Source organism: Xiphophorus hellerii, chromosome 14 (assembly GCF_003331165.1).
Source record: "Xiphophorus hellerii strain 12219 chromosome 14, Xiphophorus_hellerii-4.1, whole genome shotgun sequence".
Classification (NCBI taxonomy): domain Eukaryota; kingdom Metazoa; phylum Chordata; class Actinopteri; order Cyprinodontiformes; family Poeciliidae; genus Xiphophorus; species Xiphophorus hellerii.
This window is the reverse complement of record NC_045685.1, coordinates 26,501,986-26,529,471: the sequence shown is the minus strand read 5'-3', so window position 1 is coordinate 26,529,471 and position 27,486 is coordinate 26,501,986. Positions and strand designations below refer to the sequence as shown.

General features: G+C 36.7%; 3 protein-coding genes across 3 annotated transcripts; all 3 read right to left on the bottom strand.

The window, feature by feature from the left end:
* Positions 1 to 1,656: 1,656 nt before the first annotated feature.
* On the bottom strand, positions 1,657 to 9,258 carry LOC116732114 (L-amino-acid oxidase-like). The gene is made up of 8 exons (XM_032582078.1): positions 7,556 to 9,258; positions 7,254 to 7,294; positions 6,398 to 6,612; positions 5,584 to 5,696; positions 5,152 to 5,353; positions 5,005 to 5,073; positions 3,570 to 3,706; positions 1,657 to 2,694 (listed from the first exon to the last, which is right to left on the bottom strand). The coding sequence occupies exons 2-8, from the start codon at positions 7,282 to 7,284 to the stop codon at positions 1,905 to 1,907; spliced, it is 1,557 nt and encodes a 518-aa protein (XP_032437969.1). The 5' UTR covers positions 7,285 to 7,294; positions 7,556 to 9,258; the 3' UTR covers positions 1,657 to 1,904.
* Positions 9,259 to 9,983: 725 nt separating this feature from the next.
* LOC116732163 (L-amino-acid oxidase-like) lies at positions 9,984 to 16,697 on the bottom strand. Its single transcript, XM_032582154.1, has 8 exons — positions 15,833 to 16,697; positions 15,260 to 15,323; positions 14,621 to 14,844; positions 13,822 to 13,934; positions 13,350 to 13,551; positions 12,153 to 12,221; positions 11,760 to 11,896; positions 9,984 to 10,871 (listed from the first exon to the last, which is right to left on the bottom strand). The coding sequence occupies exons 2-8, from the start codon at positions 15,288 to 15,290 to the stop codon at positions 10,070 to 10,072; spliced, it is 1,578 nt and encodes a 525-aa protein (XP_032438045.1). The 5' UTR covers positions 15,291 to 15,323; positions 15,833 to 16,697; the 3' UTR covers positions 9,984 to 10,069.
* Positions 16,698 to 23,541: 6,844 nt separating this feature from the next.
* Positions 23,542 to 27,260, bottom strand: LOC116732189 (L-amino-acid oxidase-like). The gene is made up of 8 exons (XM_032582182.1): positions 27,161 to 27,260; positions 26,888 to 26,940; positions 26,140 to 26,375; positions 25,924 to 26,036; positions 25,601 to 25,802; positions 25,376 to 25,444; positions 25,143 to 25,279; positions 23,542 to 24,795 (listed from the first exon to the last, which is right to left on the bottom strand). The coding sequence occupies exons 2-8, from the start codon at positions 26,916 to 26,918 to the stop codon at positions 23,991 to 23,993; spliced, it is 1,593 nt and encodes a 530-aa protein (XP_032438073.1). The 5' UTR covers positions 26,919 to 26,940; positions 27,161 to 27,260; the 3' UTR covers positions 23,542 to 23,990.
* Positions 27,261 to 27,486: the final 226 nt, after the last annotated feature.

The window sequence follows — 27,486 nt, the reverse complement described above, 5'->3', positions numbered from 1 at the left end:
CAGGGGGAAGAGACCAAGTAGATGCTTAATTTTTTATATTTTTGCACCAAATATAACTTTGAACAGTTTTGTCTTTAAACCAGGATGCAGGTTGCTTGCAGTTCTTGATGACTTTTAATCTTTATAAATCTGTATTTCTGCTCATAATGTGGGTCAGCTTGTCTTGTTTTAGTTTTTCTGATGATAAATAAATAATAATGGATTAATATTAGAAACATTTTTACATATTATTTCTCAGTTTTCTGATCCTCTGGACTTTGTGTTTTATAGATTAAAACATATATAATTAAAACAAAACACAGTTTAAGGATCATTTTCATTTTTAACCCTTTGACCTTCCCTGCTTTCTCTTGGACAGTTGTTGCTGTTTGCATTTGTTCTACAAAACATTTTAATTCAGGAAAATATGATATACATTTAATGTCTTATACTTTTCAGATTTAGAAATCTCTGTGGTCATTTTTTTTGTATTATTTATTTTGAATATTTAGATGATGCCTCACTTCCCACTTAGCACAAAGTAACAATATTTCACAATATGAAACTTAAGGAAACACAATAACTATTGAGCGCTAAAACCAAAGAAAGCAGCTGGGATTCACTGAAGTTATTTCTTTAATTTTCTTTCTGCCCTGATGTTGGAGCGTCTGTTTCAGATCGACACACAGAGATCATATGAATTAAAATTTATTTTACAATTTAAAACACAAACTTAAATACGGTGCTTTATTTGCAAATTCAACACGTAATTAGAAAATAAAGAATGTCAATTTTTATACAGTCAATCGTATTCAATCCAAAAGTTTTGGTCAATGCCACAAGTAAATCCAGCAGGTATGTGTAACGCTCTGAAATACAAAGTTTTAAGTCAGCTTTTTCCCCGTATAAAATAAATTTCCCATTACCAGTTATGTTTAATAAATACAGACTGGTTAATATGACTAGCTTGTAGTCACAAAAAATTAAAAAAAACTTGCAGACAAGTATTTATGATATCTACTGGCTGTTCTTGTAATCCTGTTTAAAAGTCTATAATATATATTTTAAAATATTTCAGGCATTCCATGTAAAACAAATATTTAACAATATTTCCTCATATTAACATGCACAAACCTTTGAGTTTTACTTCAGTTTTGGATGTAATTGTGAACAAAAGTCTTTTTGTTGTGTAACATTACATTAATCAGAGTCAAATAAAACTTTTTCACTGCAGCCTGAAAAACTATAAAATCCAGATACATGTAAGAGTCGCATCACAGTCACTTTTCCCTTTGCATACAGTCTGATTTATGGATTGTAACTGAGGCTGCACTATATGAGACAACAGGGATATTAAAGACAAATAGTGAAACTTATTGGTTTTAATTAGCCAATATTTTCCTCAATCTCTTTTACAACAGATTTAGGAAAATGTCTCCAACATTTTGTGTTTTGTTCATGAAGATATCTGGACTGAACTTCTGTTACTAGAAGACATTTTGACCAACTTTATATTTATACAACTGGCTTTATGTGATCATATATTTATGCAGATGAATCGGCTCTGATTCTGTTAAATTAATCTAAAATATTTGTTGTGAACTGGGACTTTAAAATGAACTGAACCAAACTCTAAATGTATAAAGAGAATAAAATGACGTTTGAAATTGTGATTTCTTCAAATTAAACAAAATTGGTGTCAAATGTTTGTGCAGCACAAAAAGAAAAAAAAAGTTTGTGTTATCATTTTAAAGATTAAAAAATGTTTCCAGAGGTCATCCAAGCTCAACCAGTCCCCCACATTTACAAAGTTAAACACATTTTGTGTAAATCAACTGTGTTGCAAACGTACAACCTGCACACATTTGACATCATTTTGTTAAATGTGAAGGAGGTGAGAGGTTGACCCAGAATCACTTGGTGTCTCACAGCTCAGTTTTGCAGGAATCTTTGTGGACGGCGTTATTAATATTCTGAGCTGCCCTGATCGCAGATTTCATGGACGTTTCAATCCAAGCGTGAGGAAAAGCCATGTGTTCTCCTGCAAAGTGAATGTGTCCCTCATGCCTGAAGAGCTCTGCAGAATACTCGATGTGTTGGTACGGAGTGAACAGAGCGAACGCACCCAGGCTGTACGGATCCAGCTCCCACTTCTTCACGATCACACCCGTGCAGAGACCGCGGATGTTCTTGCCGTGGATGTGCATCAGGTCCCTGAGGGCCAGCTCCTTCAGCTCCTCGTCACTGGCTCCCTGGAAGAGGCGCGAGTCGTCGCCCCAGGTGTAGGAGGCCAGGAGGACGCCGATTCTGTCGTTTCCTGGAAAACTGTGGCTGGGGTAGTAGGTGTAGCGAACGGGTCTGTCTGTGATGCTCTTCCCTCCTATGATGCCGTCCTTCGTCCAGAACTTCTCCTTAAAAGTGAGGATGATTTTGGTAGAGCTTTCATAGTGAACGGCGCGCATTGCCTCCATCTTTCTGGTGGAGAGAGGCGGATCGAACTCTATGAAGAGGGCAGCTTTGGCCGTCGTGGTTACCAGCACAGCGTCGGCCTGGAGACTTTCTAAAGACGGATCGTTTTCCCTCTGGTACCACACAGTCACACCGTTATGTGACCGCTGGATCCGCCTCACCCGGGAGTCCAGAAGGATGGGAGCGTCCAGGACAGTCAGGAAGGCTTTAGCCAGAAGATCCGTCCCTCCAGTTATTTCATCGTACCTTCACACAAAACGGATCAGAATGAGTTCATCTTTCTTTATAATGATTCTGGGACATTTGTTGCTTGGATATATTGATGTAGGCAAGAAAACAACAAAAGCCTATTAGAGAAGGATAAACAAAACGCAAAAGCTGATCATAAAATTATGAGAAAAAAAGTACAATTTGAACAAAATAAACTTATAAAAATAAACTAATAACTTTAGAAAATTGTTCTGGGTCATTTTTATCCCTGCATTACTATTTTGTCTCTTTGTATCATCATTTCATAACAACAGACATAATATATAATTTCACATAAATCAAAGTTAGGGTGGAAAAAAGGCAGGGATGAAACAGCAGGAATACAGGATATGACATAAATATGAAACATTAACTTGGCAGGTATCAAATTACACAATTTTATAACTGAAAATATGAAATCATCAAAATGGGTGCTCCTTTTGTGTCTTTTGGTTTATTTGAGTTTTCTTTGGCTTGACTCGTTTGGACACTTTGTCATTTCATTTACACTTAATCTTCTTTAGTTTGTTAGTTCTCCTTGTTCTTTTAATTCTCTCCTGTATTATTTGGGTTGAATTTTATTGTGTCTTGGTTCTGCGAAACCTTCTTTTTTTGTAATAAATCATCTTTTATTATATAATCCTTTTTTCTCTGGACATTTTTATGTTACTGCCCTGAACCCCTAGACCTTGGGGCGCAACAGTTTCTGACAGTTTATTTTCACTTGAATAGTTTGGCATCAATCCCACAGATAAATCCATCTAATTGTGGTCATGGTGACTGGAGACACAAAGCTTCTCCCAGTTGGCTGTACTGGTTTACAAAAACTAAACTGTAAATTCCAGAAAGCATCAGAAATGGCCTGTTCTCACGTTGTGGCGTCGCTGACGTCGTTCTCGATGTAGATCATCTCAGTCAGAGCCAGATGCATGAGGCTGTTCTCATTTAGCAAATCCCCGATCATCCTCACTGCCTCTGCGCTCAGACCGCCTTCAGTGAGCAAATATTCCTGCAACAAAACAAAAACAAACTGGTTTAACTGCTGGGTTTCAGCTGGTTAGTTTTACTTCCTGCAAGTTATTGATTTCATCACTTTTTACAATAACTATTATTTGACTGCTTGTCCACTTAATAATCTATGTTTTATTTATGAGTTTTGTGGTACATCCTGTTTGATCAGCTCTAAGTTAAAGTTCAAGCTAAAATGTTCAAATTCCCAAATGATAATTGATTAAATATCAAAAAGTCCAGATTCTGTTATTTTTTGCGATTTCATAAGTCTTTGTAATCAGACCAGCCACCAAACTGAACATTAAACTCGTTAAAAATAAAAATGTTCAATGCAGAATATGCTTAAGTTGACAAATACTCTAGTATAAATAGTGAAAATGTTTGTTTGGTCCAGATCCTAACATTTGCTGTAAATCCATCAAACCAGTCAGAATATTGCAATTTCCTCAGTGCAACAGTTAAAACAGGAATCTGGTAACAGTAAAAAAAATAAAAAAGCTTTAATATCTTATCAAAAACTCTGAAGGCGTGAAATGAAAATAAAATCAGACAAATTAACGATTTGAATGTGGAAATTGACACTGACTTGGAAAAACGGAGGGCTGAGGACCTCTAGTGTTTACTACAAGAATTACAATGACATTTCTCCATTTTAAATCCATTCATAAATTTACCTGTTTGAAGCTCTATATTACATGCATTATATATAAAAATGAAAAGTACAATCTAAGTTTTTCATTTCCAGAGGTTTGCATTAAGCTTTGCCATGTGAATAAAACAAAATGTTTATTTTGTTTAATTTCTACTATAAAATCAAAAGTTGCTACTTATGGTTATCAACTGTTTCACTTTTATGCAGGGTTATGAAGTTAGAAGTAAATTTACTAATAAATGAGTTTATAATGCAGCCCAGATGTTTTTACTGACTTCCCTCGTTATGTATGGTCAGGATTTATAAAGACATATTCTCACTTTGCTCTATTTTAATGTCAAAATCCTCATTATAACCTAAAAACCTGAATATCTAAACAACAATATTCCTCACTTTCTAACTGGATCTGGTGGAAATACTTTCTATTCTTCATCTTCAGTTTTCTGCTTTTTTGAGTTTATTTTTGGTCTTTATTTAAGAGGAAGACGTGTTGCACCACTGAGAGACCTGGTGCCTCATTTTTAACATTTTCTAATGATTTTTTTTTAATTTGCTGAGAAAACGTACCTACAGCATGTTTTTGTTGCTTCATTGAGTTTCTGCACTAAGTTAGGTCTCTGGTTGTGATGTCAGCAGTGGTTTACCTTAACAGAATAATGGTCGTATTTCTTGAGCATAGCTTTGCAGCCGTGAGCCTTGACCTCTTCTTTGACCTACAGAAACAGGAATAAAAGACAGAAAGGATTGCTTTTTAAGTTTTCAGTAGATGTTTCCGTGTTTCCTTTGCGTACCTTTTGCAGAGTCATCTCCAGCAGCTTGAGCGGCGCTATGTGGCGTTCTCGTTTTGGCAGGTTGTACTTCAGAACGTCGGGGTCTTGCATCACAGAGTACGTTTTCTTCAGCAGGCCGTGAACGTAGTAGAAGGTGTTCATGTCGACCATGCGAAATTTATTCATCTTCAAACCAAATTCTTGGATTAATGATCGGACGATGCTGTTGGAAGATATGTTCATGAGTTCTTGTCTGAATTATTTTACGTTTCACATCCCATATTGGTGACCAATAGAGACGGTGATTCAGTTTCATTCTTCTGTTTTAGTGAAGTAGCTCCGATGAAACAACTCGTCAGTTTTCTTCACTTCTTTTGGAGTTGAGGTCTTGAAATATCATTTCTAACCTCACATGTAAACTAGGTTTTGATTTGATTTGTAATCTTGACTCACTAGTGATAACTGGGGATCCTCATGGCGCCCAGATCGGCGTACCAGCCTTCGTTTTCATTCCTGTGGGTTTGCACACGACCTCCGACCCGACCACTGGCCTCCACTATGGTCACCTTTTATAAACACATGAATGAAACAGTGACCAAGTAGAAAAGGGAGTGTTGTTATTATTTTACTAAGTATTGACTCTTATAGGTAATAAAGAACACAGTAGATTTATTCATATAGGCAACAGAAATGTGGTTTATTGAATCAGTAAGTGATCAGTGCATTTAAAATTTTGAGTTTTGTTTGACAGAAAAATCAGCAAATATTTGAATCTACAAAAACTAAACCACAAATAGGTTTCATTGTGTTTTTATTATTCCAGTTACATATTAAAGTTAAAATAATTATTAGTTAACATATAAATAATTATTTTTAATTGTTAATCAATTCAGGCAAATTAGGGTCTTTAGAGTTTTAAACTCTGAGTTTTAGTATTGATGGTTTCTTCAAGTTTTCTGAAGAAATTTGACTTTCTTGGACGACTCCTGCTTAAATCAGTGAGATATAAATAAAACCCTGGTGATTCCTCAGAATCCAGATAAAAAACCAAAATACCAAATTAGAAGGCAGCTGGATACTTTTGATTAATTGTAGTCACAGTAATCACACTAAGGGCCATTTAAACGTCTAGCTTAAACACAGTGACAAAGATAAGATTATGTTTAAGCTACGTGCTTAAACACAATGATAAACATGTGAGATATTTTTTATCTGCTGCTGCCATCCAACAAAACTTCAAAGCGTGAGCGATGTTTGCATTTCTAACCTGGTGTCCTGCTTTCTCCAGCAGCTTGGCGGCCGTCAGTCCAGCCATGCCGGCTCCGACTATGACAACATGATGAGGCGTTTGGATGGCGGGGAGGCCGTGCTTCATCGTGTTCATCAGGTCATCGTAGTCGGTGTCGTTCAGGCATTTGGCCAGGTCTTCCTTAACGCTGATCGCAGCGACGGTTCTGCACTCGCTGAGCAGCAGCAAAGGAACTGCAGACACACAAAAACAAACATTTTCAGCTTTATTTTAAAATATAATAGAAAGAGACATATCCAGGCATTTTAAAGCAATTTTACGTTGTTCATTTAAAGATTTAAGCATAAAACTCAAATTGTATTTAGTGCATTTTCTGTTTTTTTATTTCAGAAAACAACCAGATTATTCAAAGTCATATTTCTATAAACTATTACACCCGGATCAATCTGTAACTTTCAAACTATGTTGCTAAAAAATCAGGGACAAATTCCTGTAAATATAGGTTGGATATTCAGAAATTAGTAATATTTAATAAATTAGAATATTTGCTCAGATGAGGTTCATTTGTCAGAATAAAAGTACTTTCTGAAATTGGACCATCTTTAAGCAGGTATTAGTTTTGATTGGGTTTACATTTCTGTATAAAATGTTTTTATTATGATGTAACACTCAAAATTTAAATATCATGTTTTCATCAAGTGGACGCAGAAAATCATCATAATTAACAGAAATAAAGGCTTTTGCAGAGCTATGAAAGAAATTGACTTTTCAATAATACTCAGATTTATTGACTGCGTCTAAACTATTCATATACAGAAAACAGCAGCTCTGCTATTTTAATTCCCAACTTTCAGGAAGGTCATGAAATACTTACATAAGGCCCACAGCAGCACATGAGGCCCCATCTTCAGGTTTCTATAACAAGCATTGAGAAAAATGAGGAAAATAGTCAGCAAGTGAAGCAGGAAACACACCTTTAAACTAAAAGCATAAATATAAATATAATATGTTTAGCATTTTTTGGTCATGTTTAGTTACATTTTAAGAGAATAAATCCAAGAAAATGACTTCTAAGATGAGTTTGATGTTTGTTTAACACGAGGTTCAGGTTATTCATCTTCGACATATTTCTTTTCTCATTTCACTTTTATAAGAGGACAAATTAAAGAAACTTACCTAAAGAGGAGCTTATCTGCTGTAGGAGAAACGTGCGCTCCGATGGAGACGGCGTCTCTTTTCTATCGTTCTTCACCTTCCAAACCCTCCCAGAAGAGACGCCTTCCTTTTAAATACACAGAGAAACCGTTGGTTTGATTTTGGTTTCACTTTTAATCAGGTCATGCAAACAGTTGATCAACCACTCAAGTCTCATGATCAACCTGTAAAAGTTCATTAATGCAACGTTTTTTTAGCTTGTGCCAACCGCCCTGATTCTCTGTATCCTCATATTTTAATAGCTAATGTTGGCTTCAACAAAACCTCAAAGCTGAAGTTAGTTACTGTATAATTTCACATCTGCTGCTGTGGGTTATTGCTCATCTCTCTCAGTGTAGGACGTTTCTCAAACACATCATTCAATCAGCTGACAGCAGTGAAATCTGCCTGATGATGTGTAAAACACAAACAAGGAAATGGTTCCAAAGATTAATTTTTAATCTTCTTTTATGTGGTAACCAAACATTTTCTTCTCCGTGTCACATGCATGAAGTGACCTCTGCAAGCAGGAATGTTGTCTGTAGGGAGTGAAAAAGAGAAGTAAGAAAAATTCTTTCGATTTCAGAAAACCACTTGACTCTACTGATTAGTAAACTTTAATGTTTTGGGATTTCTGAAGTTTTAAATCACACTGACCATTTCCCAATCATCAAAGTCTCACTTAAAACACCAAAAAACGAGTAATTAAAAACAAAAATGTGTTACACTTGTGTGAGGAATCTAATAATATTTCCAAAGAATGTCTAATAGATAAACTTCACCGATTTAGGATCAAATGAAGAGCTTTACATTAAAGTCATAAGCTAGCCAAATCCTAAATTGTGTTTTTTTGCAGATAAGTTGTATAAATTGGGCTGGTGTTGGTCAGAGGGCCCGGTGGCGCCGCTACAATGCAGCCTCACCTCCGTCAGTCTACCTATTGTAGCTGTGGCTACTATCCAGCAGCTCCCCACCATCAGTGTGTGAACGAGTGAATGAGTGAATGTAGCGTGAAGCACTTTGGGGCCTTCTGATCTTGATAAAGAGCTCTACAAGTGCAGACATTTACCATTTTGGATCGTTTCTGCAGAGCAATGAGTGCTTCTTTGGTAATTTAGAAAACAGTTTCCAGATTTTTAGGGAAATAAAAGGCAGTAGAGGGGCCTATTTGTCTGGGAGCGGCGTTAGTTCCACTTTAATATGATACATTTCCAACCAAGAACAGATGAATCATGCTTGTACTTTAAATAAACTTTCTGGATTCAGATATTAAGTCAAAGTTTTACCCTCTTCAGGACCAGGAAGTTGGAATCAGAGATTCTGGAGTGATTCAGATATTTAACTTAACAGGCCAAAGTTTTTCTAACCTTGTATTTTCCTCCATTTCACTCTTGTGAGGCGTTCCACAGGGCTTCATGTTAGGCCCCTAATTCTCTAATAATTTTATTTATTCCCGGTTGGTTCCAGTCTTTGCATATGAGGCTTTCTTTGAAGATCACAGTCTAATTTCAGCTGCCCTAATTGATCAGTGTCATAGCCTGCATGGCCTAAAGTTTGTAAAAATACTTGAAAATAAATGAATGTTTCATTTTTTCCATCATCTATACTTATTAAATATAAAAACTTAACACCCAGTTTTTTGCTTTCTTCCTGGCTCGTCCTTCCTCTCTCTGCACCAACCGGTTTTCTGAGGAACGTTCCTGAAAATGAAGCAGGACGGGTTTGTCTGACATTTTTCTTCTCTTCTGTTGAAAGCTTGATCTTCCCAGAGCTGCTGGTTGATCTTTGTTTTCTGATTTCAGTTTTATGCTGTTTTTGTTCTGTGGTTCTTTTTGTTTATTGTCTTATTTCTATTTTTTGTTTTTGAATTTTCTTCTTTGCAGTTCAGTTTGAGTTTGATCCTAAAACACAGTGGTTGACTGCATCTTTTATATTTTATAATGTATTTTGAAATAATCTTTTGCAGTTTATTTGCATTGCGTGCATATATTTATAAAACTCTTGTGTTTTTTATTTGTTGCTCTTGATGTTGCTCTGTGGTGGACAGACTGAACCCGACATAATCAGACAATGAACAGGTGGAAAAATGAACTGTGTGTATATATCTGAATTTAATTCATGAATAAATGAAATTAATCTGCCAAATTTGTAATTGTAAAGTCTTTTATGCTAACATTTGAGAAGGTAAGACATGCAGAATAAATTAATTTAATAAAAAATGATTAAAAAACATTGTTTTTATTTGCAGAGTTTTACAGAAGATGATCAGGGCCACTGAGAAAAAAAAAAAAAGAATCCTGACTATTTTCTCTGAATTTTAACTTTAATCTGTTCTGACATTTTTTCTCAGAATATTTACATTTTTCTCTCTTTAATCACAGAATTCTTTTTTTTCTGTGGCACTGCCATCAGATGCAACTAGACAAAAACCCAAATAAAACAAATTACAAAATGTTTCTCATTTACAAATGAACAGAATTTGATTCTTCTTTGGTTTCAGAGCTCATCTCTCCCTCTGCATCTGTCTGAAAACAATATGGCCTCCGTGTTGATGTTGGCGGCGGCCCTGATGGCCGACTTCATGGCCGTCTCGATCCAGGCGTGCGAGAAGGCCGTGTGCTCTCCAGCAAAGTGAACTCTGCCTTCGCTCCTGAAGAGCTCCGCTGCGTACTCCAGGTGCTGGTAAGGCGTGAAAAGAGCGAAGGCGCCGTGGCTGAATGGATCCTGACTCCACTTCTTCACCAGAACACCGGTGCAGAGCGACCTGACCCTGTCACCGTGCAACAGGACCAGATCTCTGAGAGCCAGCTCCTTCAGCTCTTCGTCGCTGGCGCCGAGGAAGAGGAGGGAGTCGTCAGACCAGGTGTAGGAGGCCAGGAGGACGCCAATGGAGTCGTTGCCTGGGAAGCCGTGGCTCGGGTAGTAGATGAATCGTGTCGGCCGGTCGGTGATGCTCTTTCCCCCTCTGATGCCGTCTTTCTCCCAGAACCTTTGGCTGAAGGTCAGGAGGATTTTGGTGGAGCTGTCGTAATGGACCGACCTCAGAGCGTCCATCTTCTGGATGGACAGCGGCGGGTCGAAGTCCATGTAAAGAGCTGCTTTTGTGGTGGTCGTCACCAGGACGGCGTCGGCGTCGATGTGGCGCAGAGAGGATTCCTGGTCCGCCTGGTAGGAGACGGTGACGCCTGTGTTTGACCGGCTGATGCGCTGAACCTTGGAGTTCAGGAGAATCGGACCATGAAGCAACGTGAGAAAAGCTCTGGGCAGGAGGTCCGACCCACCAATCACCTCATAGTACCTTCAAACAACAAGGAAACACTGAGATCAGCAACAAGATTCATCCTAAAATGTTGTTTTGTGATGATAAATACAGATTCGGTTAATAAGGGAGTAAAACATCCAACTATTCATATTTTGCATTGAACTTAGTAGATTTAGAATGACTTTATTGTCATTGAATTTTGATTTTGCACTAAGAAAATTGTGATTGTCTGGATTTGGCTGAATTTCAGTGTTTAAGACAACAACAGTTTCTCAAAGTGAGGGGCTATAAATATTATATCTATGTTTATTCTTTATTTCTACTCATAAGATCTTAAAACTGAATAATATCTTATAGGACAAAACCTAATTTAAAACTTACAGTATATGTAAATCAGTCAATTAACTTTTCTTTGTCTAGGTGAAGCTACAGTACAGATGTTTACTGCTGCATATTTCAAGGAAAATTAATTTGAACTGAATACAAAAGACGTGGTAAAACATTTGCTTTGTGTTTTTTATTCGTTTCTGCAGGCTATACATCTCACACACAAGTTCAGGCTTGTCTAGAGTCTCCAGCCATGAATCATTTTGTTTTGCTGCAGCTTCGTTCTGGCAACTTACCCAACAGAGAGAATGTCGGCTTAAACCAGACGCACTATTCAGCATGGAAAAGAAAACCTAAAATCATATTCTATATATTATATTCTGAAACTTTTATGTGAAGCCAGGTTAAAAAAAATATCCTGTGCAACAAAAGATGGTTACTTTAAATGTAATTTGCGTTCAGAGGAATATTTTTGTTTATGACTAAAGTCAGTAAAATACAGAATCATTCTGAAAGTGAAACGATAAACTGTACATAATGTAAATATTTAAATATTCTGCCCTCCTGATCTGATGGTATTCGGCTGCCTGGTCTTACGTGACGTTGTCGCTGACGTCTGTCTGGTCGTAGATCATCTCGGTCAGGGCCGTGTACATCATGCTCTGTTCGTTAAGAAGTTCTCCAATCATCCTGATGGCCTCAAGGCTCAGATTCCCTTCTTCTTTCAAATATTCCTGTTAAAAACAAAGAAAGAAATATTAATGTCATGCCATTTTTCCTTATTTCCAAACCTACAGAGCCATACAGTAAAATGAAAACCACAGAGTCATGCAGAAGTAAATGTTCTTTAAATAAGAAAACGTTAGATTTAATCCCAAAGTAATTTTTTAGGTTCAAGTTCAAGGTTTCAGCTGTATTTGCTGCTTTCATCCTTTCTTTACCAGTTTAAAGTAATAAACCAGTTTGTGTTGAAGCGCCGCTGTGCTTTACCTTCACAGAGTAATGATCGTACTTTTTCAGTGCAGCTTTGCAGCCGTGAGTTTCCACTTCATCTCTGACCTACGAGAAAGAAAGAAAAACTTCATCAGGATTAGTGAAGTGAAAAAACTCTGAGGTTTTATGGTTGCTGTCGCTGCAACCATTAATGTTTTAGTTCTTTCTGGGTTTTTTAAAGAAATACAGATTACAAGAACATGGAAATTTGCTCCACCACATATTAGCTGATATAGGTAGTTTAAAATATTACATTCTTTTCTCCAGTGGATATTTACACAAATCTTTACTTCCTGAAGTTTTTAGTTTAACATTAACATTAAACAATCAGCTCTGTTCAGGGTGAAATGACCTTTTATGAATCATGAACAACATGAACTTGCTGCTTGACTCCAGCTCATTATTTGTGTTGCATGTTGTAACATGACATCATTATCTTGCTTTACATTTGCAGGAATGTAACTCCAACCCTCCTCTATCTATGTGGCCCTGCTCTGCCTGGCTGGGGGCTCCAGGTGTTACGGGCGCCACAAAACGGGGCAAGAACAAATAAAACTTTCACTATTTTTGTTAAAACTAGTAGGTAATTATGTGGTTTCCTACTATGGAAACATTTGCACTAATTAAACTGCATAGAAAAATATTAAATACTAGATATAAAAAATTAGCATAGCTCTTCTCCCTCACAGTATCTCACCTAGAGCGCCAAAGTGTCTGATCATCATAACTCACTAAATTCAAATCTATTACATTTTAAGGCTAAATCTTATCTACATCAATCTGTATGTGAATCCCAGATCATCCTGCTGCCACTACCATGTTTCACTGGTGGCTTTCTGGTGATAATCAGATCTTTGGTGCCAAATTCAACCTTTTAGAAACCTGGTCTAGTTGATGACACATTTAACATTTTTCAGAAGATTTTCACCTGACCTGGATTGTTTTGTATTTTTTCAGATTTTTTCTGATCCATGTTTGTTTGTTTTCCACCAGTTTTATAGAAACATCAAGTTTTTGCAACACACTCTGATATTGGCGTTTGTCTTCCCACAGTGTGTGTGAATGTGTTTGGCTCAGGGATGCATCCAAAATGTTTTATACATGTAGCTTCTGCCTCCAATAAAGAAAAAACCCATCAAAACTCAGTCCATACTGCAGCTACAAGTGAAAATAGTTGTGATTTTTTCCACGTACTTTTTTCAAAGCTGCCTGCAGCAGCTGGTCGGCCGAACGCCCCTTCTCGCTGTCTCGCACTTTGAACTGGAGGATATCAGGGTTTGCTTTGACTGCATACGTTCTTTTCTTCACCCCGTTGACATGGTAATATGTGTTGTTGTCGTCCATCGTGAACTTGCTCAACTTCAGGCCCAGCTGCTCCACAAACCAGAGGACGATCCTGTTGGCAAACAGTTAAAACCTTCAAAGACGTTAAACCTGTTTGAAAAGGACGATAGTTTTCATGTTCCAACCAGAACTCTAGTTTAGCCTCCAATTTTCTAAACTGTTTGCTTCTCCTTAGAAACTCTTTGATTTACTGGACATAAATGTATCCACAAAACATTTTGCAACTTCTGTGTGTGTATAGTACATCTGTAGGCTTTCTCTATTCACATTTATTGTCGGGTTTTTTTTATTTAGAAAGTTTAGATTTGTGTGGGAAACTCACTGGTGAAAACTTGGGATTCTCATGGCTCCCAGTTCAGCGTACCAGCCCTCGTTCTCATTCCTGTAGGTTTCCACTCGTCCACCAACGCGGCCGCTGGCCTCCACTATGGTCACCTGGTTAAATAAATGAATGTGAGCTTTAGGAGTTATCTCAATGTCACACAATCCTGTCATGCACTTGCAGTATTATGTATAAATTTGAATGACTAATGAATAAACTAATGTAGGAAACTATGTGGCTCTGTATAATATCAAAGAAATGAATAGTGAACAAATAAGCAATTTACTCATTTAATCACATTTAACTAACGATGAGTAAACTCTGATAGTTAGATCAGTTTCCATTCGACAAGCCTTTTCAGAGAACGGGCAGCTGATCATCCAGTAATGATCATCTTCCTGGTTTGTTCTAATAATTTCTTTGTACTATTAGGTACAAAGGAGCTATTAGAACCTTTGTACCAGTTTCCAATTGTTTCCCATTGTAAACTACATTGTTTTGTCCTAATTCAGTCATTCTAGCTGCTGTTGAAACTCTAATAATGCTTCATATGTTTCATTTATCCATTTATTCATTTGGGGTCATCACTCAGTGACATCACTCTTAACTAATTCCTGGATTTAATTTCCATCTGGTGAGTTGACTTCACATGTTTTTCCTCTGTTTTCATTGTTTATTTTTCTCTGACATGCTGTGTGCTGCCTCTACCCTAACACCTCCACACACTCCGGACAAGACAAGAAGGTATAGAAGGTTTATGATTGCAAATTGCTTGATTGAGGCTATAATTTCTAAGTACCTCGTGTCCAGCATCTTGAAGCAGTTTAGCTGCGGTCAGTCCAGCCATGCCAGCCCCAACAATAACGACATGATTAGAGGTATTAATGCATGGAAGGCCGTTTTTCAGCGTCTCCAGCAGAAGGTCGTAGTCTTTGTCCTCCAGGCATTCGGCCAGATGCTCCTTCATGCTAGCAGCAGTGATGTGGCTGCAGCACACAGTGAGCAGCAGCAAACTGATGGCAACTGGAAAGAGAAACTAAAACTATTAGTCAAACTGACCTGATTTCCTGGGAAAATATTTGAAATAAACTGAAGTTCTGCAGGTTTAATGTGCAAATTTATTTCTACGCTACAAATTGAAAACTTTTTTTATTTTCTAAAAAATCAAAGCAGTTCAAGAGTTTAGCTCTTCTAAATTTGGTCACATGATTTCAGTGGCTGTTAAGTGAGAATAAAAGACTTTAATCATGTTGACCTCCAGGTCATAAAGCAGAACTAAATATTCCTCAGTGGTTTTTTCCTGCAGACAGGAAATGAAAGAACTGTGATATTGCTGATCTGCACTTTCTACATATTCATTCATCACTTTGCTTCATTCATACAAACATTGTTAGACAGTTTAAACTCCTACTTATCATTTTCAAGTGAAAATACTCACATGTTTTGGATTTCCCGTCATGCCGACCCATCTCAGATTTTATTTTCTTGTTTCCTCTTTATTGCTGAAGATGAAATGGAAATAAAATTAGAAATGTTTTTGTCTCATCTTTAATGTAACAAAATTTTATACCTGTGCACTTCTAGGATTCATCATCTGTACGATTAAATGCTATTTGTTGTGATTTATTTAGAAAATACCAAAGAATTTCACATTATTGTATCTAAGAATATTATAAAATGAAATAACATGCTGTGTGAGAAGCCTGCACTGTATGTGTTTCATGCTGTAATCTTAATAAACATTCACAATATTATCTTTCATTTTATCTTTAAATCTATGCGCAGATGCATTTTAAGTTTAAATGGCAAAATTAATAACATTGTGATTTTTTTTTGACGACAAAACATCTCAGGTAAGGTAGAACTTTTTCAAACTAAATTTATTAAATTCTCTCTGGATTTACTTTCATAAGACAAAAACTTTAAAACCAAAACCCTGTAAAATATCAACATTTAAAGAAAATATTCTCTGAAGTAAATCAATATATTAAAACATTAGATATTTCTGTACCTTTGTGAGGGACTCCAGTCAGACTTGCTGCTGCGCTTCAGAAGTTGAACGAATGCTTTCGGTTTTAGACAGTTTTTTTCCCTTGTTATTGCTAAACAAGTCAGACTGCATGAGTGAATGACTCATGTTTTTATACGACCGTCTCATCCACCATCTATTAAATCACAAAACAAATAACCTAAAACACATGAATAAATTCCAGAAAGCAAAGGTCTGGATTTTTTTTTCTTTTCTTTTTTTATTGTTTCCTGAATTCATGCGAAGTCGTGTTCTTACATCGTACCTGCTTATTACAGGAAATAGTTTTGCTTTTTGTTCAAGCAGCTGCAATCATTTGTCTTATCTAGTGTAAACTTTTATCTGAATAACTGAGTTTAGATAAACAGACGGAAGTTTGAACCAGAGAGTTTAGCTGATGGCCAACACTGATTTCCAATATTCCCCGTGCAAATCATGATACATAAAAACCATGAAACCAAGTCAGGGGTCAGCAAAGTTCAGGAGGAAGTGAAAGCACAAATTAAATTTTCAGAATGGAGTTGTTTAATTATCTTAAAATCCACTTTGGATTTTAATCAACGCTGACGATGTGCTGAACTACCTGCTCCAAACGTCAAATGATTGAAAATGTCCCTCTGCAGCTGAGATTCCCCTCCACTTACAAAAACACAAACATTAACGTTAGTATGCAATATAAATAAAATAAATATTCCCCTCAAAGTTCCCCAGAAAAGCTGAATTTCATAATCGGGGATTTAATTTGTGTGGGTCAACGTGTGCTTTCTGGTTTCCATTAAAGACACTTTCAGTTTGCTGAAATGTACAGCACTGTTAGAAAGCAGAACTTGGACCTCATGGATGTTTTACACAAGAACTGTGAGACCAAAGTCAGCTGCTTTGGGAGTAATTTACTGGTTTACAACATTAGACTTCTGCCAGAGATAAAATTAGATTCATTGGCGAAGCAGCAAGTCTGAGTGTGATCTCTTCTGCCATCATCTGCTGCGGTTGAAACTTCTGAGACTTAAAAATGTTCAATAACTGGTAAAAATAAATCTATTTATTAAGCTGGACGCACAAAGCAGGACGTTTCATAAAACAAAGAACAATCCAAAGAATAATCCTCCTGATGTGACTCTGATGATGACAAAGTGTCTTCAGTCAGAGGTTATGACAGAAAAACGGATTTTATTTTTCTCCCTAGGATAAAGGAAATATTTTTGAATTTTTAACTTCTTTGCTATTCATAAGCACAAAGTACAAACAGCTGAAACCAGATGTTTACATACGCTGAATAAAAAGACAAATTTTTTCCTCACAATCTCTGAACTTAAATCAGACCAAACGTTTCTTATTTAACTTAGAATTACCAGAATTAATTGTTTTCTAAGAAATACAAAGAACATCAGTGGATCTAATTCTTTGGAGGACAATTATGATGGTATGAATGTGTATAAAAACATGTGTATAAAACATGTTTTTATACACATGTTTTTATAAACATATAAAACATGTGTATAAAAGCCCAGTGTATTGCAGTCAGCACCAGGAAATGAAACCATGAAATGTGTTTTTAGATATCAGCACCTTTTACAAGTCAGAACCACAAAGAAGATAAAAAAAGAAGATATACTGATAAAAGTTTTCAAAGCAGACTTTTACTTTCAGCTCAGTGTTTTTTATTTCCTGCTTGCTTCAGTTTTGATCCAGCAGTTTTAGACGTAAAGAGAACTGAACTGAACTGAACTGAACTGAACGGAACTGAACTTGGCATAATGAGTTTCTCCAGTCGAACAAACAAAGGTTCATATTTCATACATATCAGGTTAAAAAGCAAAAGCAGAATAAATAGTGAAGGTGAAGACTTACCTTGACGATGATCAAACTGTTAAACCTGTCAGTGTTACGATTCCTCCGCGTGTCTCTCCCTCCTCTATAATCCTCCCTCTCTTTGCCTCTGCATATTTTTCTGGTGTTTCATAGAGTGAGATGTTCAGAAGCCTGGCAGCACAATCAGCTCGTCTCCATTTGTTTTTCACTTTAATCATCTTTCCTCTCATGTCTGCCTCGTGCTGCCCAACCGTTTTTGACCATCTGAGCCTCAACTGGCTTTATTTGTCTTTTTATCAGCGTTTTGTCTGTTACGGGACACCTGGCCGCCATCATCACCTCTTCTGGTTCACTCACTCACCCACTCTCTCACTCACTCACTCACTCACTCACCCACTCACTCACTCTCTCACCTTCTGCCACATTTAATCAGTCTGATCAACAACTACTGAGAAAACCACAGTTCAGCTACATCGTTTCCAAAACATGAATTATGAACCGCAGTCCTGAAAAAGTAGGTTTAAATTATAAATGTGTTAAATATCCAGATGATAAATTAGCAAACAAACATCCACATTAACAGCCACACAAATAATCCAGACAGCTGAAGGTCAAACAAACACAGGTTCATATTTCATCAATACTTTAATGCCAGAATCATTTCTGATTAAGAAAACAACCAGATTTACTCAACAGGGATTAAGTTCTTCATCCAGGTTTGGAGAAAGCTGGACTCAAACCCACAACTTTAGATTACAAAACAGTTACTGAACCTTTTTACCCAGGAAGGGAAATCTGGTTCCTCAAACTGACAGTAAACGTAGAATCAGTTTCATTTACTGTCAAAGTGATGCCAACACTGATTCTAGTCTATTTAGAAATATAATATCACTGTTTAAGGTGAGTAATATTAATACTGTACACTTAGTTTTAATTTTAAAAGTTTTTTGGTGAAGTAAAATCTTCTACATTGTCAAACTGAAACATTCCCAACCCTTAAAAACCTTGTTTAGTTAAACATTAAGCAGAAAACCATCATTCATAAACCAATTATATAAAAGGATGAGGTTGATGAAAAGAAACTTGCATGTGGAAAACTAAAGTAAAATCATTTTTATTCAAAACTTTTACTTACAGAGCAGTTAGCAGGTTAGAGGCTTTTCTCTTTCTGAATGCTGAGTTAGTCTGCAGCATCCTGCCTTTACTCAGGAAATCAGAAACCCTCCCCTAAACCAACAAATAATTCACAAAATGTATTAATAGTTACTTTCTATCAGATGTAAATATAATGAAATATAATGTTTGTAGTTTAGTCCAACTATAAACGTTCCCTAAATTGTGTCCAGTTTCTGCTTCAGAATATTTACAACCTGAGAAAATGTGTGAACAAAAACCCACCACATCTAGACTGGCGTGAGAACGACAACGCTGGGCGTAAAACAGGAAATGAACCAGTTACAGAAACCAACACGACAACATCAGTTTCACATCTGGCCACCAACATCACCACCAGGGCATCAGAGAAAAGAAACAAAAGACAAACCAGTTCCTCCCAGTTGAACTGCAGCGACATCAGAACTGCAGAGCTGGAAGTTTCAGTACCGAGAGTTTAGACAGAATGTCGAACAGAAATATCCAAAATTATCCCTCAGTGGTGAAATCAAGATGTCAGCAGCAGCAAGTAAAAGGAAAATGGAAGAAGATAAACGTAAAGAGAACTATCAGAGTAGAAAATAAAATATAGACTACAGCGAGGTCAAATGTATGGCGGGAAAATACTGTAGTTATGAAAAATTAGCATATTCAGATTCTAATAAACGTGTAACTGAGTGAGATACTCTACAAAATATGAACGTACTTCTCTGTATATTTGTGCAAAAAAAGTCCAAGAATATGGAAATAATAAGAGCAGAGATGGAAAGAACTTAATAAAATAATTTGGAGCTCAGATATTTAGAAAAGTCTAACAGCTGCTGGGAGGAAGGATCTGCAGTAACGCTACGATGTGCATTTAGGATGCAGCAGTCTGTGACTGAAGGAGTTCTCCAGTCCAGCAACGACTTCATGCAAGCAACGGGAGCCTTTCAGTTTCCTGTACAGGGTCAAAGGTCATTCCTGATGTACTGATCTGCAACGTACTCCACTGTAGAAGATGAGTGATGCCACCAGAATCAGAAAGTCATTTCATAATGTGATCCACATTCATCCACAGCTACATTTGAGATCCTCTGTCTTCAGATTTAAAATCTGAGACTAAAAGTTGCTTAATAACTGATCACATTAATATTTAATGTCATTTTGCATATTGTCTGGTACGACTAAACTAGGTTGAATTATGTACAGTAGATTTAATTCTGCTGGTCTCAGTAAAACAGGTTCCTTAAGATTCCTCCACTGTTCCAAGGCTGCATGTTAAACCCTTACAGACCTGAAGATGCTGCCATCTAGTGGACAAACAGGAGGAAAACAGGAGTTGGCTGCAGAAATGACAGTTTAAATCTTTGATTTGATCCGTTTCCTTGGAGTGATGACAAACAGAAACAAACAGGTCAAACAAAGCAGTCATGAACTAGATGGTGTCTGGATGTTGCAGAATTTGGTATTTGTTAAATTGGCCTTTATTGGTATTTATTTATTTATGTATTTGGTATTCATTAAAAACTGACAATAATGCACAAGAACAGGATGAGGGATCAGGCAGGGCATGATGGGAAACTATTACATACTGAGGCTCAGAAAGACCAGAACTAAATCATAAAATGATCTAAACATCAAAAGGAAAGCACTAACAGGAAATAATAAGCCAAAAGAAAAAACAGAGCATTAAAATATATAATAAAAAAGAAGCTAAACACATAAGAGAGACCTTATCTGGCCGTTCAGTCGCCTCTGATGTTCTCAAACAAACCTCTGCAGGATCCACCCTGAGATTAAATGACCTAATTATAACGAAGCCCAGTGGTTTCAAACATGATCCACACAAGAGTCATTTTTATTTGTAATGTTTTTTTTCTTAATAAATAAAAGCATTTTCCAGAAACCGAGTTATAGTATCCAAACAACTATAAACAGTAAACATACAATGCATAAATAGAAGATCTACATTATTGAATAACAGTTTATCAAAAACTTATTACAGTTTTCTCAAAAAAAAGAAAAATAATTGTCATATCAGGTTTAAAAACTTTAATTCATGAATATTTGAGTCAACTGATTCTTTTCTGGTTAATTTATTAGAAAAATGAGGACAGAAGGCAGTTAATAGAAAGTCAGGCTCAATTCTGAACAATATAAAAATATTACAACACATTAGTCCATGTCTGTCAGTGATCCAGGCATTTATGCTGTTTTAGCTGTTTATTCACTAATAAAGAGACAATGTACAACATTTTATTAACATTTAAACCAAGCTGTCATGTCAGTGAAGGTTCCTTCATCAGATCCAAAGGATGAGATTTATTTCTGGGTTTTGCTCTCAGAGGTCCAGCTGCCTGCTGAGGAAGCATTGATCTCTATAATCACCTCCAGTTTACCTTTCAAATGGATTAAAGGTTTTACAACAACAACTAATTATACAAAACTGACCTATAAACTTTATGCTCATGTTAATGTGTTAAAAAGAGAAAATCCTGACCAACTGGAACCAGAATCCTGTTTCCTGTTCTGAATTCAGCTCCTTTTATAAAGACTGGAGGCGAGAAAACAAGAAGTGATCCAACAACTTCTGCTAAGTTGCTCAATATTGATTGGAAATGTTGTTGCTTTTTGTGTGCAACTTACTTGGAACATTTTATTATTCTCCTAGATGAAAGTAAATAGTAAATATAATGTTTGGAGCCTGAGGGCTTTGCAGTTACACAAATTTCTAATTTGGTCATTTAAAGTAGGAAGTTTTCACAGCAACATTTGATCACAATCATTGAATCATTCTTTATTTTTCTGCTATAACTATAAATATTAGTGTGACTGAATTTAAAGCATGTTGTATCTTCATTATTTAGGATCTGTCCTGCCTCTGGTTTGATACTTTTACTCTCTGCACCAGTTTAACTTCCTCTGTGGATCCTCTGAATGACAGAATGACTCAGAAAGCAGAAAATCTTGTTTCTGGACCTGATATATGTAGCAGCTGATTTGTTGCCACAGGATGAAAAATAAATGCAACTCAGTTATACATTTTACCACATCAGTTTCAATCAGTTTGACGTTTCTCTCTTTTTTAAAATAATAATTTCTGGTAAAAGTACATGAGGCTCCTTAGTGTTGATCTGTTTCCTTGCAGAAAGAAAAGTTCTGAGTTCAAGTCTGCATGTAGTTTGCATGCTTTCCTCTTTTGCAAGTTTCTAAAAACAGAAATGGACAGAAGATGACAAAAATAGACGAGCTTTAAATTTAAACTTCTGGAAAAAAAAGTTTGATTTGAAGAATAGTACTGAAATGATTATATTTTATTCCATTAACAATGATTAATGAAAAGCAACTTTGACCTTTTCAAAATGATTCTATTAAAGTTTTTAATCTCTCAGTAACCCAATATGCTGCAGTTTCAGCTGCTTTTCTGAGGAAGTTAAGGAAACGTTAACAAGATGCAAAGATTGTGAAATAATCACCTGGAAGTAAGAGAAGAGCCGAGCCTGAGGGGCTTTAGCTACGTTATTACAACAGCCGAGCTGTAAAACCAGTTTAAACTACTCTCTGATCACTGACTGGTGTTCAGTACAGAAGAGGATTAGGGCCAACGAAAAAAAAAAAAAAAGAATTCTGAGATTAAAGTCAGGATTCTGACTTTAATCTCAGAATTCTGACTTTAATCTCAGGATTCTGACTTTAATCTCAGGATTCTTTTTTTTTTTTTCGTGACCCTAATCCTTTTCTGTAGTTTAGGGCAGATATGTTTTGGAAATATTTACTTTCATGATTACAGCTCATGAAAATCCAAAATGAAATGGTTTACAAGATAACTTTCTTCCAGCCTTATCTTTGGGTCAGTAAGAAGAAAAAATAAAGTTTCCATCTGCAGGTGGTGAATTTACCACAACCTAAATGAATGTCCCAGAAATCTTGTGAATAAGTTTTGTTTTACAATTCACTCATGGCTACAGTTATTGCCATAGTTTGTACATCTTTTTGAAAATCTTTTCCTTCCACTCAACTTTCCATTAAGGATGTAGCAGTGCTTGAACAGTCAGGTTCTTTTGAAAATCCACTGTGTGGAATGGGTTAGGAGTAACATGCAATCATGGTGGGAAAGGTCTTTGCAAGGCTTTACAAAATTAGATCTTAAAGAAAAATGTGGTTATTCATTTTATTTAAAAACTTTCTGATCATTTTCTCTACTTTAAGGCTGTATGCACATGCTCTAGTGAATTATAACTTCATAGAAATGACGCAACATTTCTCACTGACAAGATCTTGCATGTCCAGAGACTGATACCTTCATGGAATGTCAGAAATTCTCCATGTTGCAACTAAAGTTATGTTCTTCACTTTTATTTGAAGAGGAATGACATTTGGACTTTATCTTGTCATACATAAAGGAACATATTCCTGCATGTCACCACATCCTTCACAAGAGGCCCAGCATCTTTTTGTATATTGATAAATGTTTTCTGGATTACTAATGTTATTCCTTTTTGAAAGGAAATAATGACTACTCTTCCTTTCCAGGCCTATTGATAATTTTACAGTAACACTCTTTCTACATTATTTCATTACTTCTTTGACTGACGAGCTTTTGAGACGTTTTTAGCCTCAGGAAGTGGCTGGTTTAGATTCATGGCTTTAACCCAAACCTGACCCAGAAGTCAGGCCAACTCACATCCTGCCTCCATAAAGAAAAACACAAGAGTCATAGTTGTTACATCAACTGTTTATTTTTTTTCTTTTGTAAAATGCTTCAGATTATATAAAAATGCTGCAAGGACTTTTAGCTAATAGGTACTTTAGATCTTGAAGAATAAGCACAGAAACAAAAATAAAGATGAAAATTTGCCTTTAAGGAAAGAAAATGCACCAAAACAATCCCACAAATTCCACAAACAAACAAAACCGGTTCCACATATACAGGTGGTGGAAAAAAGTTTCTTGGAAAAAAGGTTTCTTTTTCCAAAATGATGTAAAGTTCTTTATCTTGATCAATTTTTGAAAATCAGTGAAGATTGACTTGCACAAAGAAGAACTATAAAAGGTGCCATTCAGGGGCCAAAAACTACTAACATGCAGAATAGCAATAACATGTACTATGATAATAAACATCCAGAGATAGCTCAGAAACATTGGAAATGAATCAAGATCCCTAATATCTGCAACTGGCTCAGGATTAAAGGCCTTACAGCTCATCTCTGGCCGAGTTTAGGTGTTTCTTTGCATCAGTATTTGTGTGGTTGGCTGCTCGAATTGCAGATTTTATAGCCGTCTCAATCCAAGCGTGGGGGAAGCCTGTGTGTTCACCAGCAAAATAAATTCTGCCCTCATTCTTCTGGAGCTCCGCATTGTACTCCAGGTGCTCGTAAGGAGTGAAGAGAGCGAAGGCGCCGTGACTGTGGGGGTCCAGACTCCACTTCTTCACCAGAATGCCGGTGCAGAGGGACTTGACCTGGTCGCCGTGGATCAATGCCAAGTCTTTCAGGACCAACTCTTTCAGATCCTCATCGCTCAAACTCAGGAAGAGATTGGAGTCTTCAGCCCAGGTGTAGGAAGCCAGGAGGACGCCGATCTTATCGTTTCTTGGAAAGCTGTGGCTGGGGTAGTAGATGAATCGAGAGGGTCGGTCAGTGACGCTCTTTCCTCCATAGATGCCTTCTTTCTCCCAGAACTTTTCACTGAAGGTGAGGACAACTTTGGTGGAGCCTCCATAGTGGATTGACCTCAGAGCCTTCATCTTGGAGGCGGAGAGAGGCGGATCGTAATCAATAAAGAGCGCTGCTTTGGCAGCGGTTGTTACCAGAACCGCATCAGCTGTAATATTAGAAAGACCGTCTGTTTGGTCAGACTGATACGACACCACGACTCGATCTTTTGTCTCACACCGGTAGATTTTCTTGACTGTAGAGTTTACTTTGACTGTGTCCTTTTTGAGAGTTTTGTAAAGAGCTTTGGGGATTAGATCTGTCCCTCCAGTCACTTCGCTGTATCTGGAGATTAGAAACAAATCAAGTAATTGTTACTGAATGTTTGATCAGTGGATTCCTTTTACTGCCAAATTGTATTAAACAATCATTCTTTAAACATATATTGCACAGATTAAGTGATTATAACACTTGAATTTAATAACATTTGGAAGTAAAGTGTTTAGACAAATCCTTTAACACTGTAGCAAATAAGGTAGAGATATATACTCTGAATTTTTTTGTCTTTTGTGCTCTAAAAACGCTCAGGTCCTTTAAGTGAAAGGCCACTGGAGACTCCAGGTATGTTTATACTTAGGGGAACATGACATTATTAAATGCATTGTCACAATAACATTTTGTTTTGCTCTTACACCACAGAGTCGTTGACGTCATTCATGAGGTAAACCATCTCAGTCAGAGCGTTGGCCATGATGCTGTTTTCATTCAGTATGTCTCCCATCATCCTAATGGCTTCTGGACTCAAATTGGTTTCTTCTCGCAGATATTCCTGTTCACAGAAATATGTTTTGACCCATGAGGATTTAAAAACCAGATAAAAAAAGAGCAAAAATACAAATCATGGATGCTGCAAAGTGAAACTTACCTTTACAGAGTAGTGATCAAACTTCTTGAGAGCTTCCTCACATGTATGATTTATAATATAATCTTTCACCTACAGGAAGCAGAATTTGATCAGTTTACTGGATACAGGATTCCATCCATACACAAACAATATCTGAACAAAAGTTTTTTGTGTGTTCTTCTAAAAATCTAAGTAGTCTGTAGAAGCCCCAGCACAGCTAGCAGACCCCACACTTCCTCCATTTACCTCCAGTAATGCCTCCTGCAGCAGCTCACTGGCGTTTTTCTTTGTCTCGTTCGCTGGTACGTCATAATTCAGGATGCTGGGATTTTTCATCACTTCTGAAGTCTTGTGCTTCTTCCCATTCACCAGGTAATAGGTGTTGTCATCAGTCATATTGAATGTATTCACTGTCAGGTTCAGTTGGTGGATAACCTTCAGCAGAATGCTGTGGAAAAGTTTTTACATGGTGACTTTAAGCTCTACATCAGGCTTAAATTTCATTTCTGAGATCAGCACCTCATGTTTTCAGACAGAGCAGATTTATATTGGAAAACATTTTTACTCACTGATGAGAATTTGGGATCCTCATGGCCCCATATTCGACATACCAGCCCTCTTCTTCATTCCTGTGGGTCAACACCCGTCCTCCAACGCGCTCACTTGCCTCCAAAATGGTTACCTTATTTAGAAACAGCAAAAAAGTCAATAATATCTAAGCAGATACAATTTATACACGCACACACACACACCACATACAAATATATATTCTTGTGTGTCATTACCTCATGTCCAGCGTCTTGCAGAAGTTTGGCAGCAGTGAGTCCAGCCATGCCAGCCCCAACGATAACAACACGATAAGGTTCAGTTATTTTTGGAAGGCCTTTCTCCATTATGTTTTCTAGTGCTTTGTAGTCTGCATCATTCAAACAATCTGCCAGGATTCTAGCAAGGCTCTCAGGAGAAGAAGAGTGGCTTCGGTTCAGAGACAGCAGCAGCAGCAGCAACAAGCCCAAAGCAACTGGAGGTACAAAGATGAAAAACATAAACAATTAAAATAACGAATCCAAAAATTTGTCCTTTTTGACACATGAAAAAATGCAGCTGGATGTTGGCAAGATGAAATATTCAGAAATTTATTTAAGTAGAGTAAAAGTAAAGTCTTTACTGTCTCCATAGAATCTACAAAAATCTTTTTCCAATCTACCCACAACCTCCACCCTTCACAGTTACATCTTAAATTTATAATTTTCAGCCACTATAATTGCTAATCATGTAAACTTTTACTTTACTTAAATACATTTCTGAATATTTCAGCTGCATTATTCATGTGTCAAGTTTTACCCAAGTATTTATTTTCATACAGAACCCTCTCTGTTCCTTCAAACCTCATATCTGGCATAAACATAGTCTGGTTTGTATGCACACAACCTTTCATAAGAATAACAGAGTAATTCTCATTTTTGTTGCTCTAACAGTGATCTTAATCAAACAGGTTTTCACAAAATTATTGATTAACTATAACATACTCACATGAATGTTGTTTTATTTTAATCTGGTCCATTTTGTCAAGTTTGTGCTCCGTTCTGAATAAACACATTAATAACAACATTAAATGCCACAGTGTTGAAATAACAATAATTCAAATTGTGCAGTGATTAAATACATACAGAAAATATTTATTTTTATATCATAGTTTAAAAAATCTAATATTTTTTAACAACATTTGTAATTTTTCGTACTAGAAAACATGTTTTTTTGAATAATAATAATAAAAAAATACAAATATGATAGAATAAACTTTACCTTTCAGATCCAAAGATTTTCCCAGCCAGAGACCCCGAGTCCCGTTTCCTGCAGTGATCCCATCCTCTTTTATATGTTAAGGAGGGAGGGGTAGCAAAGAAGCAAAGCAGGTTTTTTATGGTTGTAAAAAGATTTTCATTGGAAAATGATTTTCCAATGAAAATCTTCGGTGTTCAGTGATGTTTCACAATCTTAACGGCCTCCTTGCATTTCCAAGGAACTACAGGTGCAGAATTTTAAAAAGACGCAGGTTAATAAACAATTTGTACATTCCTACGCCCACACATAACCGACTTCACATGTATGGGAGCAGGGCCGGCCCAAGC

Coding starts and splice junctions, on each gene's coding strand:
- LOC116732163 (XM_032582154.1), bottom strand. CDS start 15,290: ATGGGTCGGCATGACGGGAAATCCAAAACAT. Junction 13,935..14,620: donor TTCAAGATGCTGGACACGAG/GTACTTAGAAAT, acceptor TTATTTAACCAG/GTGACCATAGTGGAGGCCAG. Junction 10,872..11,759: donor GACGTCAGCGACAACGTCAC/GTAAGACCAGGC, acceptor TGTTGTTTGAAG/GTACTATGAGGTGATTGGTG.
- LOC116732189 (XM_032582182.1), bottom strand. CDS start 26,918: ATGGACCAGATTAAAATAAAACAACATTCAT. Junction 26,037..26,139: donor TGCAAGACGCTGGACATGAG/GTAATGACACAC, acceptor TTTCTAAATAAG/GTAACCATTTTGGAGGCAAG. Junction 25,445..25,600: donor TGCAGGAGGCATTACTGGAG/GTAAATGGAGGA, acceptor TGCTTCCTGTAG/GTGAAAGATTATATTATAAA.
- LOC116732114 (XM_032582078.1), bottom strand. CDS start 7,284: ATGGGGCCTCATGTGCTGCTGTGGGCCTTAT. Junction 5,697..6,397: donor TGGAGAAAGCAGGACACCAG/GTTAGAAATGCA, acceptor TGTTTATAAAAG/GTGACCATAGTGGAGGCCAG. Junction 2,695..3,569: donor GACGTCAGCGACGCCACAAC/GTGAGAACAGGC, acceptor TTTTGTGTGAAG/GTACGATGAAATAACTGGAG.